At 36.3% G+C, this 25,002-nt stretch overlaps 1 protein-coding gene across 1 annotated transcript in view; it reads left to right on the top strand.

The window, feature by feature from the left end:
* LOC124760357 (collagen alpha chain CG42342-like) overlaps nucleotides 1-25,002 on the top strand; it is a 641,799-nt gene that overhangs the window by 374,544 nt on the left and 242,253 nt on the right. The window contains exon 16 of the mRNA XM_047249099.1: nucleotides 14,173-14,208. Within this exon, the coding sequence (XP_047105055.1) occupies nucleotides 14,173-14,208 (36 nt within the window). The remainder of the gene's footprint in view (nucleotides 1-14,172; nucleotides 14,209-25,002) is intronic.

Genomic DNA, 25,002 nt, shown 5'->3' with positions numbered 1-25,002 from the left:
ATATGGGTTTCATATGCTTTACTTTTCCCACATTATTCAGAAAATTGCTAATAATACTCTTAGGAGTAGGCAAAAGCAGTTCCCTAATTCTTTGAGGCAGTTTGTTTTCTAATCCTATAATTATGGAATTACTACCTAGTTTCTTATCTAAGTACTTAAGTTTATTGACCCAATCTTTAATGTTACCCTTCCAAGGGTCATACCTATCTCCTTCACAAAATTCATTTAAAATCCTCTGCTGTTAATCCTTAGACCAAGGTTCATTCAAAAATAACTTCCTAAACTCTTCCCATGACCTGTAAGATTGTGACCAACCATACACATCATACTTCAAAAATCTTCTTTTCGTCTTTGGTATTAATAAACCGCTTCAGCTGTATTTACTCATTTATTTACAGATCACTGCCATTTTCATGTCACTAAAAGCCACACCTTCAGATGAATATATAACTAAAACATTAGGCTTGAAAAGCTTGGAACTCTACGCAACATTTATGTTCACCTGAAGATGTGGCTTTTAGTGCCATGAACCTAGTAGTAATCTAAAAATAAAGGATTAAATACAGCAGACGTGGTTTATTAATACTCAAGATGATTTCACATAGTTATGGTTGCTCTACACACAAGACTGTCGACACAGTCACCTTTTCCTTATCACTCAAGTTTTCTTGCAAATTACTGAATTCTCCAATAAGAATTTTGTAGAATTTTGCACAGAGCATAACATATTCATAGCTAACACTTGGTTCAAGAATCATGAAAGAAGGTTGTATACCTGGAAGAATCCTGGAGATACTAAAAGGTATCAGATAGATTACATAATGGTAAGACAGAGATTTAGGAACCAGGTTTTAAATTGTAAGACATTTCCAGGGGCAGATGTGGATTCTGACCACAATCTATTGGTTATGAACTGCAGACTGAAACTGAAGAAACTGCAAAAAGGTGGGAATTTAAGGAGATGGGACCTGGATAAATTGAAAGAACCAGAGGTTGTACAGAGTTTCAGGGAGAGCATAAGGGAACAATTGACAGGAATGGGGGAAAGAAATACAGTAGAAGAAGAATGGGTAGCTCTGAGGGATGAAGTAGTGAAGGCAGCAGAGGATCAAGTAGGTAAAAAGACGAGGGCTAATAGAAATCCTTTGGTAACAGAAGAAATACTGAATTTAATTGATGAAAGGAGAAAATATAAAAATGCAGTAAATGAAGCAGGCAAAAAGGAATACAAACGTCTCAAAAATGAGATTGACAGGAAGTGCAAAACGGCTAAGCAGGGATGGCTAGAGGACAAATGTAAGGATGTAGAGGCTTGTCTCACTAGGGGTAAGATAGATACTGCCTACAGGAAAATTAAAGAGACCTTTGGAGAGAAGAGAACCACTTGTATGAATATCAAGAGCTCAGATGGCAACCCAGTTCTAAGCAAAGAAGGGAAGGCAGAAAGGTGGAAGGAGTATATAGAGGGTTTATACAAGGGCGATGTACTTGAGGACAATATTATGGAAATGGAAGAGGATGTAGATGAATATGAAATGGGAGATAAGATACTGCGTGAAGAGTTTGACAGAGCACTGAAAGACCTGAGTCGAAACAAGGCCCCGGGAGTAGACAACATTCCATTAGAACTACTGATGGCCTTGGGAGAGCCAGTCATGACAAAACTCTTCCATCTGGTGAGCAAGATGTATGAGACAGGTGAAATACCCACAGACTTCAAGAAGAATATAATAATTCCAATCCCAAAGAAAGCAGGTGTTGACAGATGTGAAAATTACCGAACTATCAGTTTAATAAGTCACAGCTGTAAAATACTAATGCGAATTCTTTACAGAGGAATGGAAAAACTGGTAGAAGCAGACCTCGGGGAAGATCAGTTTGGATTCCTTAGAAATGTTGGAACACGTGAGGCAATACTAACCTTATGACTTATCTTAGAAGAAAGATTAAGAAAAGGCAAACCTACGTTTCTAGCATTTGTAGACTTAGAGAAAGCTTTTGACAACGTTAACTGGAATACTCTCTTTCGAATTCTGAAGGTGGCAGGGATGAAATACATTGAGCGAAAGGCTATTTACAATTTGTACAGAAACCAGATGGCAGTTATAAGAGTCGAGGGGCATGAAAGGGAAGCAGTGATTAGGAAAGGAGTGAGACAGGGTTGTAGCCTCTCCCCGATGTTATTCAATCTGTATATTGAGCAAGCAATAAAGGAAACAAAAGAAAAATTCGGAGTAGGTATTAAAATTCATGGAGAAGAAGTAAAAACTTTGAGGTTCGCCGATGACATTGTAATTCTGTCAGAGACAGCAAAGGACTTGGAAGAGCAGTTGAACGGAATGGACAGTGTCTTGAAAGGAGGATATAAGATGAACATCAACAAAAGCAAAACGAGGATAATGGAATGTAGTCAAATTAAATCGGGTGATGCTGAGGGGATTAGATTAGGAAATGAGACACTTAAAGTAGTAAAGGAGTTTTGCTATTTGGGGAGCAAAATAACTGATGATGGTCGAAGTAGAGAGGATATGAAATGTAGACTGGCAATGGCAAGGAAATCGTTTCTGAAGAAGAGAAATTTGTTAACATTGAGTATAGATTTAAGTGTCAGGAAGTCGTTTCTGAAAGTATTTGTATGGAGTGTAGCCATGTATGGAAGTGAAACATGGACGATAACCAGTTTGGACAAGAAGAGAATAGAAGCTTTCGAAACGTGGTGCTACAGAAGAATGCTGAAGATAAGGTGGGTAGATCATGTTACTAATGAGGAGGTATTGAATAGGATTGGGGGAAGAGAAGTTTGTGGCACAACTTGACTAGAAGAAGGGATCGGTTGGTAGGACATGTTTTGAGGCATCAAGGGATCACAAATTTAGCATTGGAGGGCAGCGTGGAGGGTAAAAATCGTAGAGGGAGACCAAGAGATGAATACACTAAGCAGATTCAGAAGGATGTAGGTTGCAGTAGGTACTGGGAGATGAAGAAGCTTGCACAGGATAGAGTAGCATGGAGAGCTGTATCAAACCAGTCTCAGGACTGAAGACCACAACAACAACAACAACAACAACTCCAATAAAATCATGGGGGTGTACATCACAATATGATTGATTGTGATTAAATTTCTTACAGCTAACAAAAGAAGCTCCATGAGGTACAGTAGACACACCGTGCTGTACGCTTTGAACTTTATTGACTTCATTTCCACAAGCTTAGTATGTACATTTTCATGTACCGTTTCCATTTCTTTTTCAATAACAACTATAGGCCTACCTATGATTTCTACTTGTGTTTCCAACCTATCCTCCAATTCTGTTTTAATCTGATCAATTTGACTTTTTAGCTCTTGCGTATTATCATTTCAAAAATTTTCATATTATGTTTTGTTTTTCTCATGGGAACTAGTAACAGCATCCATTCTCTTTTGTGTAGGGTTCAAAACTATCTTGTTGTTAGCTGTGCAAGTGCTACTAACTGTTTAAATTTACATCTATTTCCAGCTCTACTTTCTTTCTGCTTTCCTCAAAACCAATTTCCATGGCCTCTAGAGAATTCATTATGGAAGAATCCCACAGGCTGTGGGTAAGCCACACATCCACAACATCCTTTTTTCCACAAGTGCTAGTCCTGCAAGTTTTACAGGAGAATTTCTGTGAAGTTTGGAAGATAGGAGATGAGGTACTGGTGGAAGTCAACCTGTGAGGATGGGTTGTGAGTCATTCTTGGGTAGCTGAGCAGGTAGAGCATTTGCCTGCGAAAGACAAGGTTCCTGGTTCAAGTCTCCATCTAGCACACAGTTTTAATCTGCATGAAAGTTTCAGAACTCATATTGTTTATAATGTATGGCTTTAGAGTCATGTTGTCATAACAACTGACACATAGTAACTATTTTGTAGCAAACTGAAATTTAAGTCAGAGAACTACCTGAATGTAGGAGAAGAAATGCACATTTAAACTACTCTATCCACTTCAGGATGACGGTGTAAGCTCATGAAATGCACTGTGGAAGTAAATGAAAAGTAACTGGCACAGATAATGTTTTCAATTTGCCTTTTGTTTAAAATAAATTTTATTTACATTGCGCATTGTTTGGGAAATGAATGCCTGCAAAAAATGGCTTTCTTTAATTGTGCTTGGTGCACCAATTTTCTCTGCTTTCACTGATTCTAATAAATATCATCAGATGCATTGTGTAGGCTTAACACAAAGAAATAATGGAAGCCATCCTCCAAGAAACTGAAAGGAGAGAAAGAAGATTCTAGCAGTAACTGCATGACACTTTTGCTCATTTATCTTCACACTTGCCAAAAAAAAGTTCATGTGTTTTGTGGAAAAAACAAAAATGCGGGAAACTCCAAACCCTAAAAATGCACAATGTGCATAGAATATAGAATACATGTCATAAAAAATTAAAAATAATAAAGTTTCACCATTGTCCACAATAACATTAATTTTATTTAAAATTCCAATTTAAAATTTCATATCAGCATTTACTCTGTTGCTGAAAAGTAAATAATTACTGCATAAATGGCAGTTCAAACACATATGCACTGAAGTTTATTGTAATCTGAATAGTTTGCAAGCTTTATTCTTAAAAACAAAGTTTCCTTTGGTGTTAATTATATAAGTTATGTGATAACCAGATAATTTATAGAAGCAATGGCTAATATTATATGTATATAATTTCCTATTGAATTTTCAGTTATTATTAATTTTTTTCTCTTATGTCTGTAGGCATAAAATCTGAAAATCATTATAAACCATCAATGCAGTTAGGGAGTAAATGTACTGTAATGTAAGTTTATGAATTCCAAGACTTTTTAAGAGGATTTTGTAAGGTGTGTGATTGCTGTTTTACACTAGATGCTAATTACTCACGTTTGTAAAATGGCTACGTCATTTCTTTAACCATATTGATCCAGGAAATAATTCCACAACTCTGAGCTAAAACTCAAGCTTTTGAAGATAATCACCATGTTTTTCATCAGGAGTTGGCTGATAACTGGAAGCAAAGTCTTTGTCCTTTATAGGGTGGTCAAGCTTGTCATTAGAATGAGATTTTTACTCTGCAGCGGAGTGTGTGCTGATATGAAACTTCCTGGCAGATTAAAACTGTGTGCTGGACCGAGACTCGAACTCGGGACATTTGCCTTTCGTGGGCAAGTGTTCTACAATCTGAACTACCCAAGCACTACTCACGCCCCATCCTCACAGCTTATGTATGTTATGAAAGTATTCCATCTCAAGGCAAAGGTGCATCGAAGATGTATCAAAAAGTTGTTTTTCGTAGTATGATTTGTTATAATTAAATGTCAATTAATGTCATATTGGCAATTAGGGTATCATACATTATAAGATGTCTAAGCTTGTGAGACCATGATCGTGTCATAGGTAGTATAGTTATGTATTGTAATATTAGATTTTATATATGTGTAAAAGCTTGCTTTCTCAGAAGAGAGTATGTTCCATTGTGTAAACATGCTAGAGAATATGGACCAGTGAAAATTGTTTTCTATGTCACAACTTGAATCAGTCATAATTCAATACTTATGTTTTTCATTCAAAAATCACAATCACTGCAGGAGACTCATAATGTCACAGAAATCTTACTCTTTTATTGCACAAACTCATAAGTGCCACAGATTGAACACACACAATATTACACATCTCACAATTTGAACAGAAAACACCAAAAACATCAAACATTCAGCATAGTTAACACACACAGCATTAAATATCTCTCCAAAAGCAGCTTCTTGTATGATTTTTTTGTAATGAAGTATTGGGAAATGTGACATTGGAGGATAAATATGCTACCTATAGATTTTATTTTGATGTTACCATCGGTGTCATGTAGTAGTTGATTATGAAACAGAAAGAAGATAGAATATATAAACTTTTGGCTATCATGTGATATTGCCCCTGCCACCCCCCCTTCCCCCCTCCCCCCCCCCCCCCCTCACACACCAAAAAAAGGGAAAAAAAATACAAACACAAATCTTGGTTCTCATGACAAGGCAATGTATAGTGCAGCCCAAGGTCTAGGTTAGTTCTTATCGATCACTGTCACAGCCTTCCCCAGCATCAAAACTATGAGCCATGCCTTCTCTGGATACTATATTCCCAATATACCTGATAAACATGTCTTTATGACACTGGAATGGACTGCAATATTTGAGGTCAGTGCATAAGAGTCTGTGCTTTTCAGTGTAGTCAAATGTAACATGATGTAGTCACAATGCACAAATGTTATGCAGAAACCCATCATATAAACTTATGCATTTCATTTCTTTATTTGTGGCATTGCCTTTGTCTCCATTATGCAAGTAATTATCACTAAAATCTTGTTTGTTAACAGTGTCATGTAAATTAGTCCTACCTGTTATGGAATAAGCTGCACATTTTCACTGGATCACCGCCCGAAAGTGCTTCTGTAGGACTCTTAAAATGAATAGTCAGAAGTTTCTTTTAAAGTTCAAAATTGGAAGTTTACCAATCCTTAATCACAGTTCTAAGAGCCTACCATTAATGACCATGTCTGTTACAGTCTCTAATAATGTTTACACACATGGACATATGTGGAGGATGGTAGTTCTTATTTCTTCAAAAAAAGTAAAGCTTCACACAGTACAGATGAAGTGAACCTATGTTGCTTCACATGCAATTAAGTAGAAAAAGTCACAGAACTGTTGTTAGTAACAGATATTGTTCAAATGATCCAAAACACACATTCAGATTGTCTGTTTCTCATTACTTTATAACATGTTCTCTCAGCCCGGTTTACACAAATGGAAATGCAACTCAAAAGGTTTCCAAGAAGGGGCTACAGAACAGGCTAGCCATATCACCTGAAGGCTATGAATGGACTGCCAGAAACCTAAGGACAGACTGACTGAATATGGTGCAAGCATTGCCCTTCTAAAGAATCGCTTGTGGATATTACTGAACTTTGTTAATTTATAATAGTTTAGAAAATATATGGGTCATGAAGGTCATCTTTTATTTGCCATTGATTTTGTTATTATATTTTGTTTGTGTATTATTTCTCATGAATAGTATCTATTAAAGTATGCAGCACTAACTTATGCCTACACAATGGGAATTCTGGGTTTATACCACAGGATATGATAATTTTAGTTACTGAAAATTTAGCAGTTTTTAATTGAGGACTCATTCACATTAATGAGGGTGTCAATATATTCAGAAAAATTGGGTGATTGAAGGAATATCAACAGATCCCAGAAATTTACAGTAATTTGGCTATATTTGGAACTAAAAATTTGGACCAGGTGAAATCTTTAATTGACAGTATCTTTTAGACTAATTGAGTTTAGGTTAAGTAATATTTTCCTGGAAAGAGGAAAAATAGCTCTTCAATTTGGAAGTGATCTTTCTTTCTGAATTTTCCAATTAGCTCATAAGATTTTGCCTTGGCTAGAAGTATGGAACTTCATAATTTGCAATAACTTTTGATGGCCATTATCTCTGATGAAACTAATTAGGTCATTACAATCAGGACAACAAATTGAATCATCTAAATAATGAAGTTTTGTGGGGGGAATTTGTTTCAACCATTTTATAATTTATGTGATATGTGCTTTATGTAGGAACAGCATTACTTTAGAAATTATAAATAACATTCACCATTAAAGAAGGAAAATCACTATTATATTTAATTCCTTACTAATGAAATTTGATAGCTGGAAGGCCTTTATGTAAACTAAGGAGTGTTGACCTAGCCACAGCAGTTAAAAAACTGTGATGTTAACTGACAAAAGAAGCATTCCAATCAAAAATTAAAACTCAACTTTAATGCAGCTTATAGCTGAACAGTCTTACAATTGGTTCATGATGATGATTTATGTTTTAATCTCAAAAAAATTCGTAATATGCAATTTCAAAAAATCAAAAATGACTTTTTAGCACCAGAAGTGGACATTAATGGTCATACACTAAATGAAATACACTGTGTAAAATTCCTTGGAGTCTACCAAACAAGTTAAAATGGAGTGAACTCTAGATAAACAAATAATGGGGCTGTGTTAATCATATTTTGCTCATAGCAGTATCTCTCATTGTGTTGAGATAAAGGCAAGTGTGTTGACCTATGTAGCTGTGTTTACTCCCTGTTTTATTATGGAATTTTTGGATATCAGACCTAATATAACTACAGTCTTTTTTCAGCAGAAATGAGTTGTAAGAATAAAGTGTGAAGCAGGTAAACATGTCTTCTTTGAGGGTTCTTGGAACTGTTACTTCCACTTTGCACTACATGTACTGCTTAGTGAGTTTTGTTACTGACAGTAAAAATTAGTTTCAGCTGAACCATGCTCTACATGTTGACAACACAAGACACAAAAATAATTTTTGTATAGACTTTATCTTAGTGTCTAGGGAACAGAGTGGAATTTTGTGTTCCATTGCAAAGGTTTTCAACAAGCTTATGACTAACATAAAGCAGGGTATTGGGAAGCACTATCAATTTGAAAGAAAGTTAAGAACATAATTAATTAGCAAAACAATGTACAAATTTTCTGGGCATCTTATATTCAAGGATTAAAAAGTTCTGTTAGCTGTCCTGCAAGTTACAGTGTTTATTGTAAAGCTACATGATGTGTAGTAATGCAAATGGTATTATCTGTTTGCTAGTGAAGGTAACTGTTCGCTTTCGAAATACCTATGTAATCAAGTAAATATTAACCTTACAGCAGAAGGTAAACAACAACAACTGACGATATACAATAGCAGATTTCTTTCTAATTGGTTTAATTTAGCTGGCATAAACATAAGTAGTATTAGGCGATATAGTGATAGTTTATTGTTGATACAGGGCACAGATTATATTTGCTGATTTACTTGTGTTCTGCTAATATATATCTTGACTGATTCCTTGTCCCTATATTTTACCCTTCTCTGTGTGATTTGCAGAATGGGATGAAAGATTGTATGAATGGATACATTGCATACATGAAAAAAATCCAGCTTTCCGATAGCACACAGCCACAAACACTTAGTCACAAATAATCCTGATCTAATAGAGAGTGTCATGATGGATACAGGGATTAGTGAACACAAGGTCACTGTAGCGAGGCTCAAAACCATATCAACCAAAACCACTAAAAATACACGCAAAATATATCTATTTAAAACAGCAGATAAAAATTCGCTTGATGCCTTTCTAAAAGAGAGTCTCCATTCCTTCCAAGCTAATTATGTAAGTGTAGACCAGATATGGCTCAAATTCAAAGATACAAAATCAACAGCAATAGATAGATTAATGCCACATAAGTTAATAAGAGACGGGACTCATCCACCATGGTACACAAAACATGTCAGAACACTGTTGCAGAAACAACGAAAAAAGCATGCCAAATTCAGAAGAATGCAAAACCCCCCAGACTGACTAATATTCGCAGAAGTTTGAAATTTAGTGTGGACGTGAATGCGAGATGCTTTTAATAAGTTCCACAATGAAACATTGTCTCAAAATATGATAGAAAACCCAAAGAGATTCTGGTCATTTGTAAAGTACATCAGTGGCAAAAACCAGTCAATACTGTCACTGTGCGATAGCGATGGAAATGTTACCGATGATGGTGGCACTAAAGTGGAGTTACTAAATACAGTTTTCCATAATTCCTTCATGAAAGAAGACAAAGTAAATATTCCAGAATTCGAAACCAGAACAGCTGTTAGCATGAGTGACATAAAAGTAGATATCTTAGGTGTTGTGAAACAACTCAAATCAGTTAAGAAAGGCAAGTCTTCCGGACCATATGGTATACCAATCAGCTTCCTTTCAGAGTATGCAGACACAATAGCGCCTTTCTTAGCTATCATATACAACCGCTCATTTGACGAAAGGTCTGTTCCTAAATACTGGAAAGTAGCATAGGTCACACCAATATTCAAGAAAAGAAATAGGAGTAACCCATAGAATTACAGACCCATATCACTGACCTCAATTTGCAGTAGGATTATGGAGCATATACTGTACTCTAACATTATGAATCACCTTGTTGATACATAACCAACACAGATTCAGAAAATATCATTCTTGTGCAACACAGCTAGCTCTTTATTCCCATGAAGTAATTAGTGCTATCGACAAGGGATATCAGATCAATTCCATATTCCCAGATTCGCAGGAGGTTTTTGATACCGTTCCTCACAAGCAACTATCAATCAAATTGTGTGCATATGGAGTATTGTCTTAGTTGTGTGACTTGATTTGTGATTTCCTCTCAGAGAGGTCACAGTTCATAATGATGGACTGTAAATCATGGAGCAGAAGAGAAGTAATATCTGGCACTCTGCAAGATAGTGTCATAGGCCCTCTGCTGTTCCAGATTTGCATAAATGATCTAGGTGATAATCTGAGCAGCCCCCTTGGATTGTTTGCAGATGACGCTATAATTTACTGTCTAGTAAAATCATCAGACAATTGATTCCAATTACAAAATGATCTAGAGAGAATTTCTGTATGGTGCGAAGAGTGGCAATTGGCACTTAACAAAGAAAGTGTGACGTCATCCACATGGCTAGTAAAAGAAATCCAATAAATTTTGGGTATATGATAAATGACACAAATATAATGGCTGTCAATTCAACTAAATACCTAGGTATTACAATTACAAGCCACTTAAATTGGAAAGACCACATAGATAATATTGTGGGAAGGGCGAAACAAAGACTGTGCTTTGTTGGCAGAACACTTAGAAGATGTGACAAACCCACTAAAGAGACACTTGTGTGTCCTCTGCTGGAATATTGTCGTGCGGAGTGGGATCCATACCAGGTGGGATTGTTGGAGGACATCGAAAAAGTGCAAAGAAGGGCAGCTCATTTCATGTTATCGCACAATAGGGGTGAGAGTGTTACTGCTAAGATACACAAGTTGGGGTAGCAGTCACTGAAACAAAGGCGGTTTTCTTTGCAGCGAGATCTATTTATGAAATTTCAATCACCAACTTTCTCCTCCGAATGCAAAAATATTTTGTTGACACCCCCCTATGTAGGGAGAAATAAGCGAAATCACAGCTTGAATGGAAAGATTTAGGTGTTCCTTTTTCCAAAACGCCATTCAAGAGTGGAATGGTAGAGAAGTAATATGAAAATGATTAGATGAACCCTCTGCCAGGCACTTAAGTGTGAATTGAGGAGTAGCCATGTAGATGTAGATATAGACCAGCAGTCAGGTATTCATGAATGTTCCAATGGAAGTAGCTCACACTTTCTGAAAGACAAAAGAGTATCTATCTTCTTTTAATTAAAGCGTAACCACAGATGAAACATCAGGTCCCCATTTATTGAATTGACAGCTTTAATAATTTCATTTCTCAGCTCTTGAAGAGTAGTTGCCATAAGAAGGACAAATAAGTGGGACAAATACTCTGTCTTCTGTGTGTTTGCATTTGTATGTATGTATGTGTGTGTGTGTGTGTGTGTGTGTGTGTGTGTGTGTGTGTGTGTGTGTGTGGATATGTGGATATACATAATGAAGCTGAGCGAACAACCAGTTTTGCAGCATGTCCAGATATGATATTCCTCTCACAATTTCTTCCACAAAAAAGAAAGGTTCATAAACTTTGTGAACAGAAATGACACAAAACACATTGTTTTGGTGAGTCTCTTTCATGTTTAACAATATTGCCAGGATTTTGTGAACCTCAAATCTTTACAGTATGGTGATTTACTTACCCGATAGATGAAATGTCAATTTACCCAGTAAGATGAGTCACCAAAAAGTGCACCTGCCATATCTTGGAGAATTGAAATGTAAAATTCATATCGTCTGTTATGGTCGCTGGGAAGCAACTACTGCAGTAACTGAAACTTGTAAGGCTTCATATGCAGGTGTCATTACAGAATGCACCAGAGCAGCGTTTGAGGAAGTTGAAGTTCATAGCCTGTCTATCTTGTGGCCTTCTGAGTGCTCTGTGTCAAAGCATCTCGGATACATTCATTGTTTCCAGCAGACGTGTGTGTGGCCAGTGAGCACTCTTCCCTTTGCATATGCAACCACTACATGAATCAATCATTACAACCAAATTTAAACTCAGTTTTCCACTTGGCAACAGTTGAATACAAAGGAACAGTGTCACCCCCAGTGTGATCTGAAAATCAGAACGAATTTCCTTTGCTTTGATGCCTTTCTTTACAAAGTACTTTATCACTGATTAACTCTTGTTTATTTCCATCTTCTCAAATCACTATATGTGAACAAAATCAGAGAAACCTCCACATCATAGACCTGTACTCAGAACACTGATGCATCACATTTGTACTCATAAAGGATGATGTACTATTACAAGGAAACTTCATTGTTCTTTTCTATTACATCTTATGGTAATTCCACAAACTTTTCAAACTACCCTCCTAGGCTGGCTTGGCTGACAATTCTGAGTAGAGAATGCTATACTGTTTCAAGATTAATTATTTTCACATGCAGAACAAAACTTCATAAGTATTAAATTGGGGGTGAGTAGCATCCAACGATTATTAAAAGTTTGATGAGATTGATTAATAATATTTTGTTTCATATATTGTAGTGTTATTATAATTTCTTTTTCAGAGAGGCAAACTGTTTTTTTTTTTTTTTTTTTTTTTTTTTTTTTTAAGTAAAAATCTTGACTTCCATTATTTATTTTGAATAAATCAGTGTATGTTAATTATTTCTTGGGTGGATAATTCCTCTGAATACAAATATTAATAGTGTGAGCAAAGCACATCCTCCATAAACCAACACTTAATGGAGATTACCCATTTTAAGTACATTAATTAGATAACTCAATTCCAGGTATATATTTAGTTCTTTATTTCTGTATTACAATAAAACCCAATAATGCTCTTGACAGTACAGATCCCATCTATTTACAGTCACTGGTTGTTGACTAATCCATCGTGGCAACTGTAAACAGAGGAGTATGATGCCACACTGTCACGATATCATAAGTTCAAAGTGAAACAAAATATTAAAAAAAAAGTTGGTATTTTGAAACAGAGTTAACATAAATATGTTGAAATAAAAATTAATAAATAAGTATCTGACATTGTTCATGCAGGAAAGATATCGATGTACCATCAATATTAATAAACTACACTATCCATTTTATTTTTTACATTCTCCACCATGTCAGTATTTCAAAAGTCTCTAACAACTACCTGTGTTCCCTCTTTATGGTCCAAGTTATGGCATTGGACAGGTCACTATACACAAAACACTTAATCCATCTCTTCCTACATCATATTTCCATGCTGCTGCCTAAAATCTTCCTCCTCTTACAGAATACCAATGTTTCTCATTCTGTTCTCAAATTAGTATCAGTACTGCACCTTAATTGCTTTCTATCATTCTTTATAGTTAGTTACAATCACGCACAGCCCAAATTCTCTCTATTCATAATTATTTTTGTTCTTTTGTCTCCTTGTGTTGTCAATAATATCATTTTCTGTACATTTTCACTCCAAAATCATTTCAGGTAGTTTTGATTTCTACTATACTATCACTATTAATGCCCAAGAAATCCTAAATCTTTTAGGTGACATTTATAATCATACATCTCTACTTATAAGTATTACTTGATAACCTACAATGATTTTAGCTTATGTTAATTTTCATTCATGCACAAAAGTGTGATATTTGACCATACAAAGGTTGACAGAGTCAAATTTTTAACTGCTGTAACATGACATTACTATCAGTGATCAAGAGATTTAGTTAATAAGGCTATCACAGGAGAAGTGATATGTTAGAGTGCAAAGTACATTTGTGTTTCACTATATAAGAATTAATTTGTTCAGCCACCTTTCATAACTTTGACTTTTGAAATGTGTCTTGTTACATACTGGCCAACAGGGAGTAAAATATTAACACAAAATCAGTACTTAATTGTTTGGAGTATTGCAATTCTCCTATTTTATTTTCTGCTCATGCTGGCAGAATATTACTTTGATTATTTGACATAGATTGACTACCATATTTCATTAATTTCATACATCTCAGAAGAGTGGTTTTGTAAATGCATGGAAATTATAATACAAATATTGCATGGTCTTGTGTATAATGTTTATTTATAGTTAGTTTTACAAAACAAGAATGTTATAATTTTGAAAACTCAATAAATGATATCAATTCAGTTTTGAAAAAATATTGAGAAAGAAAATCTGTTTCAGGGTGATGGAACGTTTGAAGGAAGTGGAACAGAATATGTAAGTTCAAGAACTTAGCAGGATAATTGATAACTAGAAATTGTAGATTAGTTTTGCTTATGTTTGTATGGTAATTCTAAATGATTGTTGAAATATAAAAAAATCAAATTACACATTTAAATCAATGTAGTGTTGTAAATCATATATGTCATCACTGCAGTAAGAATAATCTTCCATTGCCTCTAAAAATGTTGCAAAATCCCAACAATCATTTAGAATCGTCTTCTATGTTATGGTACCACTTTGTTTTAGTAGCCATTGTTATTCTGATTTTGAGAACATTGCTTTTGATCGATCATTCAACGTGTATTACTACCCTATTTCAATTTTTGTACCATTCTAGTTAAAGTATAAGGTGCAGAATAATTTTATATCAACTCTTTTGATTATATTTTACTAATCTTCTTATCATGGATATGTCTTCAAAAATGTCTGCTTGTAATATATCAAGGTATTCAACACTTCTTAAGTCTGTATGTTATGCTGCTTGTGAGTGGTTTGTAGAAAACTGCCAAGTAATTTTATATTCCATTTGTGGAGTGGTTTTTGGGTATTTTTGAGCAGCTTCTTTAGTAAGAGCTGATGTATTCCTTCATGTCTCTTGTACTTTTGAGCAATAAACACTTTAGCCTACTGGTTTATGTTGTTACCAGCTATTATGTGCTTTCATAAACTTTCTCTAGATGTAGTACACAAGTTATTTGTAAGCAGTGTCTTTTGCAGATAAACTGGAGGGAAAATTTCAAATATTTATTCTGTGTTTCATATGATTTCATTTGGCATTGTTAAGGTTATACACTATTATGCTATTTTATTTCCTGTAACAGTTTTTACTGTAGATATTTGAACAGTATGACAAATGCTCATCAGTATTTGTTAATTTTGCTGTTGAATTCCACTGAATTTTCATATTTAATGTTCTCTGTGCATTGCATATGCTTTTATTTAATCCTAATCACTGCTGATTCTACCAAAATGTGCCTAAACACTGTCAGGCTAATGGTTGATGCAAATTTGTTTTTGTATTGGTATATTGAGAATGATAAACAGTACAGTATTACTGACCTTGATGGAATTATATCTTGATTGCACCTTATTACTGCTAGACCCACAGATTTCATTAGGTAATATTTGATAGAAAATTCAGAATTGTGTGATATGCAGTCCTAAAATGCTAGATAGTTACCACAGAAATGTTTATTCTGCTTCAGCAAATAATTAAAATTCAATGTAGAAAATATTTTTTACCTCAATAATAGACTATGAATCTTTATTTTTTAGTGTATTATTATACTATCATTGAAAAAGTCAGTTCTCTGTGTGGTCCTTCAATCTTGTGGTTTCAATATAATCATTAAATCTGACCTATTAGTCCTGGAAAATTGAAAGGATGGCACATTTGAATATCTGTTCTAGAAGTTAAAGCAGGTGGTGGTCTTCCTGGCACTTATAGCTGTATACTTCAGTTATCCATAAATATAGCCATCAAATGTAAAGTAGCTAGGGTGAACATGAACTTGACCAATAATGTGAACATTTCAACTCACTGAGTCACCCATAGAAGATTCATTGAGTAAATTTTTCATTACTCATATGCTGTACATGGACAATCCCTGAATGCAAGTCAGTAAATATTATTGTTTCTATGCTATGTATCCCTGTTTTAAAGAGAACTGTAATTTTTTTTACTTTGCTCACCCAATTGGTCTTCATAATTTTCTGAAGTCCTGCAAGTCAAAGCACTTTAAATTCTAATGAGGTCAAGTTTCACATCTGTAAAGCAGGCTTGAGGCAGAAACTACCTGTTACTTCTCCATTAATATGATGGTTACACTTACATCTTCAGTGAGAATGTTCTAATGTTAGGCATTGAGACGCCATGTGACCAATGAAAATTATGTTTCCACATTCCTTTTGAGAGTATAATTCTTTGTTAGAATGCTTCCACATGATCTATCTGTTCCAGATGTTCCTAATCATAGTGTATAGAAGTGCAGAGGTTCTGCAAGCACTTTGGCTTTCTCAGTGTTCACAGTCAGACCAAATCACTCAAATGGCATCTCTGTTGTTGGGCCTGAGTGAATTTAGTGAATCTTCTTCGGTGAAGTGTGGCTTTATTAAAATGTACATCATGAAACTAGTATCTAATTCTCATACCGCTGTTGTTTGTAGTTGATGGGTTATGAAGTATGATCACAAAGCTGAGGGCAAAAATTGTATATAGACGTCTACAGCCTTGTTTACGTTCATTTGTGATTCAAACTTCCTCTGAGACGTTACTTTCATACAGAACCTCAGCAGTCATACATCTGTTGTGAGCTTTGATGAGAACTACAATATGTGGAGGACAATTAAAGTATCTTAAAATCACCTACAAAACATCTGTTGATGTAATGTCAAAGGTTTTCAAAGAACATATAACACTACAAATAGGAGTCATGGATGTTCGCTGCATTTCTTTTGTTGTTATTTGACACAAATATCATGTCATTGGCACCTCTACAAGAGTGAAACCCACAATGTGAAGTAGATAAATCAGCAGGTGTGTCATGTGTCATGGAAGAACTCGGAAAGCATAGCTCTGAGCATGAGCATGTAGAACATCTGTTGCTCAAGTTCAGAAAATAGTTAGCCAAGCACTGAATAGTTATGTACCTTTTAGAACAGTTTTTGACGGGAGGGACCTTATCAAGAAACATAAACTAATCTGATGATGATGAAGTCTCATACTTTGTGAAAGAGTGTAGGGGATGATGCGGGAGACCCGCACCACCGTACTAGGCAAGGTCCTAGTGGAGGTGGTTTGCCATTGCCTTCCTCTGACTGTAATGGGGATGAATGATATGAATGATGATGATGAAGACAACACAACAACACCAAGTCATCTCAAGGCAGGTGAAAATCCCTGACCCCGCCGGGAATTGAACCCAAGACCCTGGGCTCGGGAAGCGAGAATGCTACCATGAGACTACAAGCTGCGGACAAACTAATGTACAATAGGATTAAAACAAGGAATAGGGCTGTAGATAGGGAGATGCTAAATGAGATACATTTGGCTTTCAGTAGGGCAATATACAAAGCCGTCAATGGCTACCACAGCTGAATTTTGTTGAAGATCTTGCTAGAAAGGAATCCTGTTGATGATGTTGATATCTCACAAAACACAGAGTAAGTCTGGTCATATGAAAAGGCTGTCTTTGGCAACAAAGTTAGTTCACAGACACTCATGGATGACACAGGAACTGAAACTGAAGTTAATGAAAGAAAAAACAGAAATGTGGAACTCCATTTTTAAATGTTCCCTTACAAAAGACAATCCAGGAGTACATCCCCAGTTTCATTCTTGCACCACTTCAAAGATGAGTGATTTATTTATTAGTGTCAGTGGTGTTGAGAAACAACTGAAATTATTAAAACAGAACAAGACACCATGGCTTGATGAAAATCTTATCAGATTCTCTGTACAGAGTTTGCAACTGAGTTAGCACCTCTTTTAACCATACTGTATCATAGATCCCTTGAACAAGAAACCATTCCCAGTAGTTGGAAGGAAGAACATGTCACACCCAACTACAAGCATGAAAGCAAAAGTGATCCATAAAATTATTACTGAGGGAGATGGTCTGGTGGTAGGACACTGATTTCATATACAGTTTTCCATGATTTTGCTACATCACTTAACGCAAATATTGGGTTGGCACCTTTGAAAGGTTATTGCCAACTTTGTTTCCCATCACTATCTAATGGAAGTTTGTCCTCTTTGTCTAATGGCCTAGTCATTGATGGAATGTTAAACCCTAATCATCATTCCTTGTATTCCAGTGTCACTGACATCCACCTGTTATAGAATCTTAGAACATAATCTGAGCTAAATGTAGTGAGGCACCTCAAGCAGATTGACCTTCTCCAAGATAATCTGCATGAAAAAAATGGACATCATTTGATTCCAATATGATAGAAGTAGAGAAATTATGGTCAAGGTTTAAATGGATTGTATATTGTGCCTTGGAGAAGTATGTGTCAAGTAAAAGATTAAGGACAGAAAAGATCGAACATGATTTAATAACAAAATTCTTAAATTGCTAAGGAAGCGGAGACTGTTACACTCTCAGTTCAAAAAAGAACACGTGAACAAAAATGGTTCAAATGGCTCTGAGCACTATGGGACTTAACATCTATGGTCATCAGTCCCCTAGAACTTAGAACTACTTAAACCTAACTAACCTAAGGACAGCACACAACACCCAGCCATCACGAGGCAGAGAAAATCCCTGACCCCGCCGGGAATCGAACCCGGGAACCCGGGCGTGGGAAGCTAGAACGCTACCGCACGACCACGAGATGCGGGCAACACGTGAACAATGACAGGCAAAAGTTACTAGAAATTCACACATCTGTAAAAATATTGATGCATGGAGTATTCAACAACTGTGAACATCATACCTTAGCTGAAGATCTTTATGAAAAACCCAAGAAAATTCTGGTCCTATGTAAAATCACTAAGCAAGTTGAAGGCTTCTAGCCCATCACTCTTTCACCAATTTGATGTGACAATAGAAGAAAAAGGAAAGCTAAAGTTTTAAATCTCACATTTAAGAAATCATTCACACAGGAGAATTATAGAACCATACCATCATTTCACCATCATAACAAAATCCTGTATTGTGGACAAGGTAATAGGCATCCCTGTATAGAAAAGCAACTTATTGAGTTGAAAACAAATAAGTTACCAGGTACAGATGGATTCCCAGTTTTGTTTTACAGGGATTACTCTATAACATAGACCCCTTACTTAGCTTGCATCTGTTGTGAAACTCTCACGTAGTGCAAAGTCCCAGGTGATTGCAAGAAAGCAAAGATGACTCCCATACAGAAGAAGAGCAGAAGAACTGTCTTGAAGAAGTTATGGATCAGGATCCTTAACATTGGTTTGCTGCAGAATTCTTGAACATGTCAACATTCAAAATATAATAAAATTCCATGAGACGAAAGAACTTCTGTCCACAAATCAGCATGGATTTAGAAAACATGCCTTTCTCTCACATGATATCCTGTGAATCATGAATGAAGGGCAACAGACAGATTCCATATTCTTAGTTTTCTGGAAAGCATTTGATACAGTGCCACATTGCAGACTGTTTACAAAGGTATGGGCATATGGAATAGGTTCCCAGATATGTGAGTGGCTGGAAGACTTATTAAGTAATAGAACCCAGTATACTGTCCTCAACAGCTAGTGTTCATCAGAGACAAGGGTATTGTCAGGAGTGTCTCAGGGAAGTGTGATAGGACTACTCTTATTCTCTCTATGTGTAAGTAATTTGATGGATAGAATGAGAAGCAATATGCAGCTGTTTGCTGATGGTGCTATGGTGTATGGGAAGGTGTCATCTTGAGAGACTGTAGGAGGATACAAGGTGACTTAGAAAAAAATTCTAATTTGTGTAAAGAAGAGCAACTTGTTGCAAATGTAGAAAAATATGAGCTAATGCAGACGAGTCTGAAAAGCAATCCTGTAATGTTCAAATACAACATACAGTGTACTGCTTGGCACAGTCATATTGATTAAATATCTAGGTGTAACTCTGCAAAGTAGTATGAAACATGACAAGCTCATAAGGATGGTAGTAGGGAAGGTGAATGTTTGACTTCAGTTTATTGGGAGAATTTTCGGAAAGTGTGGTTGATCTGTGAAGGAGATCACATACAGTTCACTAATGCAACCCATTCTTGAGTGCTACCTGAATGTTTGAGATGTCCACCTCATTTGATTATGGGAAGACATTGAAGCAGTTCAGAGGTGAGCTGCTAAATTTGTTACCAGTTGGTTCAATCAACACACAAGGCTCCCTCCTAGGTCCACAAAGTGGAAAGTGAGCAGATGAGACCCCAATCACTCTACACCACTTCAATACAATGAGCAACTACATGGTGTTTCATGAAGTTATACTGACCATTCCACAGCATGTGTTATACATCAGTGGTGGTGCAGTGTGCAGACATGCCCAGGGATGCTTATTTTTACAAAATGTGTTAACACTACATGAAATACAGATATGGAATGGGACTGATCATGTTGAAGTACTAAACAGTAATCTCCCATAATGTATTGCTTGCCCATTTTCCAAGTATCTAACATTCTTCAACACCTAGATGACTTACTGCTGTTGCAGAGGGAGCCAATTTAAGCCTGTGGATCACTTCATGCTGTGGAGGTAAGGGTGGAGTGATGGATTTGATTCCTCTCATAGTGTGAAAAGTATTCCAGCCACTGCTAGTGGGTATAATGAAATCAGCATTGTGGAATACACATTGAAAGGCTAAAACACTTGGGGAATGCTCTGTAGTATGGTAAACAATTGGCTGCTCCAGCTGATGCACTTCTTGATAAGTGTCGCTGAGTCCCAAACCAGTAAGTAGGTTGATTAGATTTGTTGATCTAAATTTGCTGTGAATGATGAGTGTGACAGCATGTATTATCGGAGATATAGATGACTGAGAGTGAATGGCAGTAATGTGGCCGTGGGATCCATTGTTATTGTGGCAGCTGCTTTTATGATTCCCTCCCTTCTGCTTCTTCGTCTCTGCTCTTTGAAGAGTACCACACACAATTTAAAAAAAATTACACTATCTACAAAAACACACAACAGTTTTTCTGGTGCAAATTGTGCAGTAAACTATGCAGTCCACATACATATGGGGTATTGTAACAGAAACTTTCTCCAGCAGTTTGTCTAAGGTGAACTGGCATGTGTCATGTCACTTTGACCAACTGAATATCTGCTTCATCCTCAGGATGTCCTCTTTCTTCAGTATACATACTTAATGTATGAAGAACTATTTTTAGAGGTCAGTGTGACACTTTGCATCTACTGAGTGTAGTTCTCCAAGAGAGCAGAAATGTCTTCATTTGGTATCTCTCCATTCATCCTTCCTCTGTTGTGTCCTGTGCAAGCCTTTCATCACAATTGTTGTTTCTGTCCTCTGTTTTAAAGAAATTCAAAATTGCCATCTTTAGCATAAAACAGACAGTTAGTTTTTGTTTTAAACAAATTCCACTTCAGCTGAATGCAAACTCCATGGGACATTGAAGGGTGTTCCTCTGAAATCTGTTAATTGAATCAGCCGTGGTGTACTCTTTTACCCAACATACATAGACAACACTAGGATTTTTGTTCATGAAACTTTAGGGATTCCTAAATTTCTCAAATAACTTGCATTTGCCAATTCAACCGCTTTCTCACTAATATTATATAGGTCACTGACAATGCAGCACATACAAATTATAAACTTCTCAGTCATTGTTTACAGGAATGTATTCTACAGAAAAACTCTCTTAAAAAACTAAACTCTGCCCAAACAGACCATGAAGGCCCAACCACCTTGGCATCCTCAGCCCACAGGAGTCACTGGATGCGAATGTGGAGGGGTTGTGTGGTCAGCACACCCATCTCCTGACAATATGTCAATTTACGAGACCTGAGCCACTACTTCTCAATCAAGTAGCTCCTTAGTTTGCCTCACAAGGGCTGAGTTCACCATCCAAGTGCTGGCCCAGCATGACAGTGCTTAACTTTGGTGATCTGATGAGAGCCAGTGTTATCACTCCAGCAAGGCCTGACTAGATTCTGGTGATTCGTCTTCCATCACAATTCTAGCCGTTAAAAGGATGAATTCTGAGTAGAGGCAGGGTGGCTTTTCGCATTAATGAAAGCTAAAATTTTTGTATAGGCTTAATAAAACCAGTTTCTGCTTCTTTTTCCTTTTTTTCTTTAGTGAAGCCAAAAGTTTTTTTACTAATTCCATGATGAGGTCTCCAAGAGTAGTCCACTGCAGCTGTCCTCCATGGTAATTGGATGCAGAGTTGGCTGATATAATACTGAGCTGGTACTCAGCGATCACAGTTTCATTTTGAAGTTTTGAGATGTTAATTATTCTATCAGCATTGTTATGAAGTGAGCATGAAGCTCGTAATTGACAAGAAACTTGAGATGACCTTTTTTCAGTCCAGATATCTTCAGTATTTCTGGCCCCCTTTATGATAATGATTTCTTTCTTCAGACATTGTCTAGTAACACTACAATCAAGAAGATGACAGTATTTAGAGCATAAATGCTTCCATTTAAGTTTGCAGCAGTTTAGTAGAAAGAACTGGATGATAGTGATAAAAAGCTCATGCTCTACACAAATATCAAGAAGTGGACTCTGTTGCCAGTGCAGTTCACTACTCTTTATTTGGTTGTGTCAGTATGGTGTGGTTCATAATACGTCCTAAATTAAGTTTTCAGCAAGTAATGTTAGTTCACCTGACTGTGGCCACTTCAAAAGAACAGAGCTCAACTGCTCATATGAATGCTTCTTAGAGTTATATTTATTAGGTGTTGTCATGATGATTGAGTGTAATGTAGTAGTTTTCAGAGATAGGGATGAGAAAGATCATGATCTGTTCATTTAAAGCAATGGGAGGAAGGCAGTGTTCATTGAGTGAACTAGTCTTTCCTGCAAAACCAACATTGTGATTACAATGTTCTCCACCTGCCTTCCCCTTCGAAAGGATGAACGAATCTGCTGCCCTCAGTCATCTTACCTTCATCTGATAACTGGGTTTCAGTGAAAGCAGCAATGTCTTTTTCAGCATGTGCTAACACAGAGGTTACAAGAGCTCCTCTTGTTTCTAGTCTGTAATTGATATTCATCACATCCATTTTTTTCCATATCCCTTGTCCAGCTTTCATTCTTTTTCAGCTAATTTATTTTTCCTGCTAAGTTTGATTTACCATAAGGGTACAACTAACTAGTCAGATTAACCACCAACATTCTGATCATATTAGAGACCCTCCCAAAGTGGGGCAAGCATCAGTGTTTCTAAACAGATCTGTGCACTCATACATATTGACTGTATCTCTGAGTAGTCTAGATTAGAGACACTCTGTGTCAGTCACCACCTGTCTCCATCACCTTTGTCATGTCTTTGATTACACTGTTAGATATAAATCACTGGAAAGAGCCACTGCCACAAAATATCTAGGAGCATGCACACAAGGCCATAAAAACAACCATTTGAAATTAGACAGATAGCAGAGTGATATTCATTGACAGAAGCGAAATGAAAGTAAATACACCCACAAAAGAGGGCACAATTAATATAGAAGAGTTTTTTAAAAAACTGGAAATATTTAGTAGTAGTTATTAAAAATGGAAATTAAAGCATAAAAAATTGTAAGCCAACAGTGTCAACTTTTTCAAACATTTTTTAATTCTTATATCATCTTCTTTCATTGTATTAAATTACAACTGACGATAGAAGAGAAAAAAAATTGCCCTCTCCATTGACAAACTGAAATAATACTCATAGTAATTTATGAAAAATCATGTAAGTGTGACTCAGAATAGGATGAGACACTGTAAGACAAAAATGACTATATGAATTGGCTTACAAGTCAGCATATAAAATGTTAGAAGTCTACAGAGGCCAGAAGCTACCAAAATTGTGGTGTCCAAATTGGAGGAATATAAAGTCAGTGCCACTGCATTACAAGAAAATGGATTGTGTGGGGAAGGGATTTTATGTGAGAATAAATCATTAATCTTTTATGTATGGTATGAAGAGAATGGAAGGCTTGACTGTAGAACAGTGAAGTGTGCAGTCAGCAGAGGATGTCATGTCTCATTAAAAGGAATAGGTATGGAAATGTAACATTTGTTAATGCATATGCACCAACAAGTGATAAGGAGGAGAAAAGTAGATTTTATGAAGAATTAAAAACAATGTGAAAGCATTGGTACCAGAAATATTAAAGTCATTTTGGGAGATTTCAGTGCCAAAGTGAGATAGAAAGACCTGTGTAGGACCAACAATTAGGAAGGAGGCAGAACATGCAAAAACAGATGACAGTGAACTATACCTAATCATTTTTGTACTAACTCAGAGCTTTGTGGTGAGCTCGACAGTTTGCCTCCCCAAATGGATACACAAAGGGACGTGGACACCTCAGGTGGTAATACTATCAATCAGATTGATTGTTTGCTTGTAGATGATAGGTACTTATAGATGAGAGGTGCAAGGTATTAGATATTAGATCTCACAGAGGTGCTGCTGTAGGGACTGACCATTAGCTAGTAATTGGAAAACTACAATTGTACTGTAAAATATAGAGAAACAACATGGTCAAGAGATATTTTGATGCTGAGAAGCATAAAGATCCAGAGTTGTGTCACCAGTATAATATCAGAGTGTATAACAAGTCCAAAGTCCTGGCATCAAACCTCAGGGATGAAATAAATGTTATTGATCAATGTGGAAGATATAAAGACCACCATAACTGAAGCAGCAAAAGAAATGCTGGGTGGAAAAAATCCAACACCCAAGAAGAAATGGTTCAGTAATACATGTGAACAAGCTGTGAAAGCCAGGAAGAGAGTAAGGGAGACTTTAATGCAGAATAGAAACCATGCAGAAAAACAGGAAGCATTCAAGAACATAAAATGAGGATCAAACAGGATTCTGAGCACAGAGAAAAGAAAATTCATGACCAATATGGTTAATGAAATAGAGAGGGCAAATACAAATTTGACAACAGAAAAATGCCAGGAAAAGGGTCTGTACAGGAATAGGGAATATTTTGAGAAGATGTTGAATGCTGAAGATCCTGACAATATCTCCCCAAAAGGAATAATTGCAGAGGGTGTAGAGGAAGAAGAAACTGAAATGAGTCAGTATGATGTAGTTAGAGCTACTAAGAAACTGGAGAATAATAAGATGTCAGGAGAAGCTAGGATAATGGCAGAGATGTT

Source organism: Schistocerca piceifrons, chromosome 1 (genome assembly GCF_021461385.2).
Source record: "Schistocerca piceifrons isolate TAMUIC-IGC-003096 chromosome 1, iqSchPice1.1, whole genome shotgun sequence".
NCBI classification, from domain to species: Eukaryota; Metazoa; Arthropoda; class Insecta; order Orthoptera; family Acrididae; genus Schistocerca; species Schistocerca piceifrons.
The sequence above is the reverse complement of the archived record's forward strand: the minus strand, read 5'-3'. Positions and strand labels throughout refer to the sequence as shown.